General features: G+C 35.6%; 1 protein-coding gene across 3 annotated transcripts in view; it reads right to left on the bottom strand.

Moving 5' to 3' along the window:
- Positions 1-3195: 3195 nt before the first annotated feature.
- LOC102603953 (replication factor C subunit 3) overlaps positions 3196-9444 on the bottom strand; it is a 16185-nt gene continuing 9936 nt past the window's right edge. For 2 of the 3 annotated variants that reach the window (XM_006367061.2, XM_015305240.1), the window contains exons 9-12: positions 8877-8946; positions 8715-8789; positions 7792-7837; positions 3196-3466 (exon numbers count right to left, since the gene is read on the bottom strand). In XM_006367061.2, the coding sequence (XP_006367123.1) occupies positions 3408-3466; positions 7792-7837; positions 8715-8789; positions 8877-8946 (250 nt within the window). In that variant the 3' untranslated portion in view covers positions 3196-3407. Of the gene's footprint in view, positions 3467-7249; positions 7359-7791; positions 7838-8714; positions 8790-8876; positions 8947-9444 lie in introns of those variants that run through there. The other variant, XM_006367062.2, reaches the window with a different exon arrangement.

The raw sequence follows: 9444 nt of genomic DNA, 5'->3' as shown, positions 1-9444 counted from the left end.
TTTCATACTTGGTACATTTTGTACTAACGCATATTGCCTACATTCTAATCAAATGTAGGGTGTTGGGAGATTGAGTTGCTTGGAGGCTAGGTTCCTAAGTGAAAGAAGATTGAAGATTGGTGAGTCCTCATAGCTTCGAGGACAAACCCCTTATGTTTCATTTATGTCTTTTCTTATGTTTTAGGCTTTATGTGGGTTGCATCCCAAGACTTTTATTCATGTTATTCATAGATGGTTTGAGACAAAGATGTTAGAAAGACTTTCGTTTTTATGAAAATGTTTTTTGGTATTATGCTTTAAGAAGTTTTAAATTCTCCCTACTTTTCTACGATCTTATGATATGATTAATGCTAAGGGCTTGTATGCGACCCCTTCGGGGTCAAGTACGTCGTGTTACGACTAGGGGGTGCTCTCGGGTCGTGACAATTGTTTATACATTTCAGCACTATTTCATTAAGGTTGTTACTTGAATTTTCATGTTATTTCCTCTTAGGTTTTGATCCTTTTTTTTTCTCTTACCCCATGTGACATAACTTGTTTGATATGTCTTTTAGGGGCGTCTTTCTTCTGACATGTTCTATTTTTTAAAAGCTTGAGACGTGTGTATTACTGATACTTTTGTTTCTTTGTTGTTTGTCTTCTTTGTTTCAGCCTTACTTTATTGTTATATGTTCAGCATTTCAGATAAGTATTGTTGCTTCCTGTTGAGAGGAGACCGGCATCCCAAAATTCATCTTATATTTTGGATAGTGAGGCATTAGGATTACATTGAATGATTTTGAAGATGTCAACCTCTTTATCTATATTGATCATGTTATTGTCGTTGCACAACAAGGAGTGACAGACAATGATCATCCTCTTTGATTTTTTCCCATCATTTTTTGTTCAATCCTAAATCAGTACACAGGATGAGCTGATTTATTCAAACTAATAATACGATAAAACCATTTGTAATATTATGCTTAAATGTATATTTGGCATCAGCTATATTTTTTGCAATTGTTGAAAATATTGTTCGTCACATTCAAAAGCACTACAAGCACTACAATATTTAAATGTTGGGACCGTGATACCTATTTAGTATATTATAAAGAGTCAATCGTGGGACGACCAGGGCTATTTTAGTCATTTTACTTTGCTAAGAAAAAATCTTCCCCTCACTTGGTAGCACAAACGATCAATTATTGTCTATAAAAATCCATTAAGACTCTTTATCTCTAATCTTACTGTCAACATCAAGAACCAGATAGTCTTTTGCTCTTCACTCTCAAAACTACATGATTCTCTTCATCTTCACAATGGGTTACTCCTATTCATATTTTCAAAAATGGTCTCTTGTTATGTGTGAATGTAGTTATGATATGAACAAACTCCATGTCGCTTAGGTCTGGATACATCGATTCTCTCTTCTTCATATTTTAAAGGATAGTTTTTCAGTTTATTTCAACTTTACTCTTCATCTTCACAAGGGATTACAAGGTAATTACAACTTTATTTTTTCACTTCATCGGTTTTTTTTCCTTTCTACAGAGGGAGGAGATTTTAATATTGTATCTATTTTCACTTCTTAGCATTAAATTTTTGGCTATGTAAATTTTATTGGTAACAGTTAAGTATTCCCAGTTTCGGGAATTTTCCCTCTTCCTTGTCGAAATTTTTTGTGATTTCAGTTGATATTTTTGGGTTTTGCTTTTGGTTTGGCCTGATTTGGAGCTTTGCGGAAGCCATCAGAAATGTATCTATAGTGTGGCATTAATCAATAAAGGAAAAGCAAGGTTGGAATACGGTTTCATCCTTGAGGTGGATCTGTGAAACAAAGCACTAAATGGTGGCAGTGGCAAACCGCGGGATTGAATGAGAAGAGCAAGAGCCAAGAATTACTTGTTTCTTTGGGTGATTTTTCTAGCGTCAGGCACTCCTATGTTTCTGTTGTATATATGGTGCATCATGCATGTTTGAAGTGTTATGTGTTAGAACCTCAAATGCTTACTGTTATACATATATATAATGTTTGAAGACGAACTTATCACGTATCTACCTTCTTTTGTTCTAACAGACTCTTCACTTCCATTATAAGTTGCTGTTTTTGTTTCCCCATGTAAATAAAGTATGATGAACGATATATCTGCTTGTTATCTATTATTCATCTTTGATGGTAGAAAGTAGATTGTTATCCTTTGCCTAAACCCTCAAACGATTGAGCTAACTCCATTTCAACTTCAAGTTGCTATCTTGCAGTTCACAAGTTTTCTTGTGCATATTTCTAAATTGTACTGTGCAAAACTTTTCCCTCAAGTCTGAATGATTCCTTCCATTGAGTTTAAGCAATGAATCTGATTCATGTCTGTGACCTTTATTTGCCAAAATGATTTGCTCTTGACTGTACGTATGCCTGCCGTCTTCGTTGATAAGCAAATTTCCACTTGTAACTCTGCCTATGCTAATTGTAGGTAAGCTTGAGGTAGGTTTTATCTTACTTGAATATTCATCCATCCCATTATCCTTTTCCCTTGATTATCTCAAACAAGTGAGTGATTAGTCTTAACTTCAGTTCGTCAAGGAAATGTTTCAACAAGCATAATCACTTATCATCATCACATCAGACAATTATCTTCCTAGATTTTTTAAAAAGAGGGTCATACACATATCAAGTGTTCTATTTTCCATATATTAATCAATATCCTATCATTTGAATTGTGTATCCAATTATGCTTCTTGATTTTTACCACTGCATGCAATGTAGAAATATGTCTCATTTAACCATACTAGTTAACTCATTTGCCTGGAATATAGGGAAAGGGATGAAGCTTAATATTCTCTGCTCGCCATTCTATTTGATTATAGTTGGAATTAAATATTTCTCTCTCAGGTTTAACTTTTCAAATCTGAGATGATCAAACAAGAAGAATTGAATAGGCATACAAGGGTTTTTCCAAAGAAATGATTTGTGGATCATGCACTAATCCCACAAATCTAGTTTAAGAATATATGAATGTCATATGTTACACACTAACATCCTTTCAGTGCAATACTCTGAAAACAGGAGGAACTAGCTCTCCCCAATATTGTCATTTCTTGTTTTTCCACCAAAACTCATACCCACAATTTCATACACCTACTCCTCTTAGTTCATTTACTTTCCTCATCAAAGGGGCTAGAGAAAAAAAATAACTGCAACATGTACCCATTACTACCTTGTACCCACCGCGACATGGCAATTGCAAAGATACTAGCAGTAGAAAATCCTTCTGATAGAGATCAAATTGGGGTATGATTCTTGTACAATAATGTCTAGGCACAATTGTACAGCCCAAATTAAATTAAAACACGACAGGACATTAGCACAACGGACAAAGAAAACTTCTTCCTACTGCCAAACAGTTCCATACAACTTCAGATCTTCTATCTTAGCCAAATGTTGAAATAAGGAAACTCTTGTAGATGCTCATGAATTTAGCCACAAATGCTGCAAAAACAAATCAAAGATGAGGTACCAAATAAGCTCGAAACATATTACAGACATCAAACCATATCCGGAAGTTAACAAAATCACATCTTTAAAATAACAGTTCTTGTACCAATATATAGAAGAACTATTTAACTTTAGCAACAAAAACTGTGATTACTGAGCAAGCTTGGACTGTAGCTATGACACCATTAAGTGTGAACATCTATCATGCTTCTCCAATTAAGTATATCTGCCTCTGCCAAACAGCAGACTATACAGTCATACACCTGCTGCAAATACATGCTAAAGAATGGAATTAAGCAATCCCTTGATGCCAAAGATTATCTCCCTGATTGTTACAAATGGACTGTCATCATCACTCACTTTCAATTTGTAGATGGCTCTTAATTGGATCATTTATTGGTGTAAAGCAAAATCAACTAATAACGTATATTGAGCCCCTTCCCCCTTCAGTGACCAACTTTGAGTTAAATCCCAAACTAAAAAAAAATGCTCCATGACCCATTTAATATACAGAACTTTGGGATAAATTCCTCAGTTTTTTCTGCTCCAAGTTACAAATGAGAAACTAAAAGTACTTGGACTAATAAAAAAACAACAAACTAATGTCTTATTTCCTACAAACAGGCACCCCTAGTAATTGAAGAAACATTCCTTAGCTTTAATCATTCTGTTCAAGGTGTCCATCAAAACTCTTCCACACTAGCATGCACTCCAGTCACACATAAACACACCTAATACATGAAACGGAGAAACTATGCTTATATGATAACCCTTTGTTGATGTGCTCACTGTGATGGGATTTAAGTATATTTAGTCACGCAGTTCAACACAATATAAACTCAAATATATATACACAAAACTGTAAAGTTGATCCCACAAGCAGAAAGCTCATAAAATTTCTTTCCCTGACATTTTCCCAGCTTCTGGTATTGTCTGTTGGTGATAAATCCCATATCCATATCTTGTTTTATTGACAAGATTTACGAGCAAGGCATAACAATATCTTGGGGATATAAAATGTGAAAAGTAATGAAGCACACATCTATATTGCTCGAACTCTTCAAAAATGTTGACGGGTGAATGTCAGATCTTCAAAAGTAGAGCATATTTGGAGGATCCAACACGGGTGCGGCAGTATTTTGGGAGAGCCCAAGCAACATAACATGGAGAAAGGAGGGCATTGGCTGGAATATCCAAATACTGAAATGGTGCAACTAACATTAACAGGGGTAAGCAAATCAAGTACTCAACTTTGTCTTTTTCACAGCAAAGGAACATATTGAGTACATAGAAAATCCATGTGCAATATAATTGAAAAGACAGCTTAGGTAATTTAATTTACATCCTGAGCAACGGTTGGTTGTCCTTGACAGTAGCTTATCAGGAAGTTTGCATATCATAAAAGAAACCTGGAAGTAATTTGAATCCCATAGAAGTGTTTATGGCTCTAAACTCAACTCACGTTTGTCTCAACTCTGGGAGTCTATTCATGCATTCATTTCCTCAAGTCAGTGTAATTCTATTTCAGGGGTCTGGAGTATATCAACAGTTTTCTTAAAATTGATATTTGGCGCCAAACATTCAACTGTGAGATGCACCTAAATCACCTAACATGCAACCCCAAATAGGACATCGGTCTTATTTAGTACTTCCCAGAATGTTCCTTGAGACTTTTGCTTTTTTTCTCTTTAAGCAACTCCTATAGATCAATCCCCAAAAGATTAACAGTTCACATGCTAGACAATCCTCTGCCTCTGCTAACAGTATTACTTCTTCCTTATTAAAAATAGTTTTACTTCATTTTTTTAATTTCTAATTTTCAAAAGGTATTACTGTCAATGATAACGGCTGTAACTTTACAGAGGTCACTTTCAAGCTTTTCCAACATTTCTTTTTCATAGGTTAGTAAAAAGTTTCATTCATCAAAACGGCACCAAGGTGGTGTTGGGAGATTACAGAAGGGATATTACAAAAAACTCAGTTCCTCTCTACTCTAGCATGTGAGGTAACTGAGGAACTCCAATAGATTATCTACATCATACACCTTCCGAGATTGAGCACTGTTTAACTTGGAATATAGTTTGATTCAAGTAAAGTTGAAAAGTAGAGAGAAATGCTTGCATATTAGGGTGTCTCATTAGAAGTAAATGAGAAAATCAAAAGTTGCTAACAATGTCCCTTTCCCTTATTTGGCAAGCAAAACAGAAAGGGAAAGGAAAAAAATGAAAAACTACTGAGAACACATTTTCTAGAAGTGGCAAGTTTTTCTCCTAGTAGGATGACAAAAGACATGAAATCTATTCGGTGAACTCATCCATAATAAATAATACTACTTAGCAATTCATCGATATATAGATAAGAAGGGCATGCCCGTGCAAAAAACATCCCGCATTACGCAAGGTTCCAGGAGAGGGCCGGACCTCAAGGGGTGTGATGTAGACAGTCTACCCTAATACAAGCATTAGTAGCTGTTACAACGGATCATCCATATACGGACAATATCTTTGTTAGAACAGTGGAGCGGGGGCTAGCTAGCCCACACCTCAACTTGTTCCACGGGGTATTTGCTACCTTCCACCAACACAGGTACCGAGTAACTCCATCCACCAAGACTTGGACAGATAGGAAGAAATCACCTAGTGTTTTTGCTTCACCGGATTTGGACCTAAAACCCTATGATTCTCAACCCACTATATTGACTATTAGAGGTCACACCATTGAGTGCTCATCCAGATACAATTTTTGTATCATACCATACAGATACAATATCTCCACCATCACGTTCCTCAACCTACAATTTTTTTATATTCCTTATGCACTAAAATCAAATGATTTTTCTTATAATAATTTCTCACCCTACCCATACACATGGCTGGTTCTGGAATTGTAATCCTCACCTTCCCCTTATCCGTGGTTCCAAAAATTACAATCATGATACAAGTACAATACATGCAAATATTTACAGGTTGAATGAGAATCCATCCCTATCTCCAAGCAAAGATAAATCTTATTTTCCTTTCAGTTTCTTACTTCAACAGAGGTACCCTTCGGTTTTCTTAAACCAGATAATGCATATTCTAGAAGCTGCCTTGGCATCCCAAGGGGAGGTATATCGACATACCTAGTATGATCTCACAAGTGGGGTTTGAGAATGGTAGTGTGTACGCAGTCTTGCCCCGATGTTGTGAAGGTAAAGAGGTTGCTTTCGATAGACCCTCAGGCTAAAGTAAAGCATAATAATAAGTATAGAAAGGAAATACAGTAGTGAAGAAGCCAAGGTAAAAATAAAGTAGAAGAGAGCAGTAGCAACAACAAAAACAACAGGGGGTAGTAAAACAAAGAATAAGATAGTAGAAAAGTAACAATTGGAACAATACTGATAAGGAAAACTAGTCAACGTTCGACTACCTATCAACCTTTTACCCTAATCCTCGACCTCCATACCCTCTTATCTAAGATCATGTACGCAGTAAGTTACACGTGTGTCATATCCTATTTAATCACCTCTCGCACTACTTCTTAGGCCTACCTCTACCTATCCTCACACTACCATAGCCAACGTCTCACATCTCCTCACTCGTTCGGAATTTCTTGGTTCCTAATCATATCTTCTCTTTGTATGCCAACACATCCATCTCAACATCCTCATTTTTGCTACTTGCATCTTCTAGACGCGCGAATTCTTGACTATGCCCCATGCAACATAATTGGTCTGACAATCACTTTATAAATGTTACCTTTAAGCCTTGGTGGCACATTCTTATCACACAAGACATTGTATACATCGTCGGTCGCCCATTTCCTTGGATTATCGACCTAAACAATAAATAATCCAACTGCTTCTTTACGCGTGATGTTCTCCCAGGCTTCTGCTCCGATCAGCTCACTATCCAAATATAAATATAAAATCCCTTTAATACTAGCATCCTATTAACCCCTTCAGACTGAACTAGGCATGTGCAAATACTATCTACAAATCAAATATGTGGCAGAAAAATTTTTTAAAGAAACATTCCAAAGCTCTTAGACAAATAGAACAACACCAGTATTCAAAAATTAAGTTCACTTAAAAATTTAAAAAGGCATACAAGAAATCACAGAAGCATGAACAATAGATCCACCATTGTAGTTTCTAAGTTACTTGCAGCAACTTATATTTCAAACAATGTATGAGAGCATAAACAACTGAGAGATCAAGTAAAGGTAACATAAAAAATCAGTATCTGAGAAAATAGAGCTCAATCACTACAAAGCAGCCAGTCTAAGCTGTTTTCTGATAATGCTCAAAGTTAATTTCTAATTAAAAGGTTATGCAATACCTTCAAGATGAAATATAGCCTTCTGTCCAAGGCGCATCCTATGCTCCTGAAAGACACACACAGATTTTCTTAAGGAAAGTTTTAAGCTATTTCTTGATAAAACAGCAAATATTAATCCATGCACGAGAAAATTGCAGAAATATCTATATAATAGAAGTGCACATAACCTAATGACTGATTCAACAAAGAATATAAAGCATCCCTTTACAACCCCCAACCCCCCACCCACACACACCCCACTAGGAGACACTGTTGACACGGTAATTATTACACCTTCTACCTCAATTTATGCGATATTTTTTCCTTTTTAGTGAGTACCAAAAAGAATGACATCGTTATATACTTGGTAACAATTTAATTATTTTTTTTGAGATAAAGGTAACAGTTTAATTTTAAAACTTCCCATCTAACCCTTAATGAGATGATTTGTAATCGCATAAATTTATATGGCTTGTTTTAGACCACAAGTTTCGAAAGTCATTCTTTTTCTCTTAACTCCATGCACAATAAAACACCTTCACATAAATTCGGACGGATGGACTATTTTCTAAACAAACAATTATTAACCCTGACCCAAGTTATAAATTGCTCATATTATTGAGCTTACCTTGATATTAAGATATTTTCTTCTACATATCATAATAGTGTTGTTGGTCTTTTTCAAGTAAAATCCAACTCAAATCAAACCACAAACCACAAACCACAAACCCCGTTACCTTCATGCATGTATAACCAATATAGGGGCTCTGAGTTCATACATTGACTTGAATCCTAATTATACTTGGTTATAATACTACAGAATGATTGATCATCCAACCCAAAACCATAAGGCAATGGTTGGAGTAGTCCGACCTTTAGAAATTCCTTTGATTCCTTAACCCTCATCGACCTAATATGAAACATTATGTAACTCAATAACTTACATAATGAGCAGCCCAGTTGGACACCTCATGCTTCAACTCTGAATCCAATTTCTTTAATAGTTCGAAAAGCAGCCTCTGCAGTTGAAAGCATAATCATTCAAACATAAACTTTTGTAACACCTTACAGAGTGGAAGGTGAAGCACCTGGAAAAAAAATCTTACCTTCAAAATAATTTCAGGGGGAATACAATTAGTTAGTAGCTCATATAACTTTCCTCTTACCTCAAATAACCTGTAATAAAGAACATTGCAGTTCAGATAAGGAGGCAAATGTACATTGTGTAGTTGTGCTGTCATAAGCACAATTAAGACCCATGTCTTGTTCAGATTGCCCATGGGAAGTTACCCACCTCCCTCCTTCCCAGTGTTTTGGGAAGCGAGAAGCGGAAAAAAGCGACAAGGGATCGCTTCACAGAAGCGAGAAGCGAGAAGCGAAGCGCGCGCTTTTTTAAGTAAAGCGATATTTAGTATAAAAATAAAAAAATATTAAATAACTGAATAGAGGTAATATATTCTTAGATTAAAAGTAAATAGATAGTCAATAATACTCATAAGTCATAACATATAAAGCAAAAAATCAAAAACATAATTAAATCACAAAAGAATTAAAAACTTCACTAGTTACTACAAGCAAAAAAGAAGTGTCACTTAGTAACAAAACAACAAATTTACTAAGTAAGAAAAATAAAGACTATTAAGATTTAAGAGCAGCAACCAGAGCAGTCACACT

Source organism: Solanum tuberosum, unplaced genomic scaffold (assembly GCF_000226075.1).
Source record: "Solanum tuberosum cultivar DM 1-3 516 R44 unplaced genomic scaffold, SolTub_3.0 scf00729, whole genome shotgun sequence".
Lineage (NCBI taxonomy): Eukaryota > Viridiplantae > Streptophyta > Magnoliopsida > Solanales > Solanaceae > Solanum > Solanum tuberosum.
The sequence above is the reverse complement of the archived record's forward strand: the minus strand, read 5'-3'. Positions and strand labels throughout refer to the sequence as shown.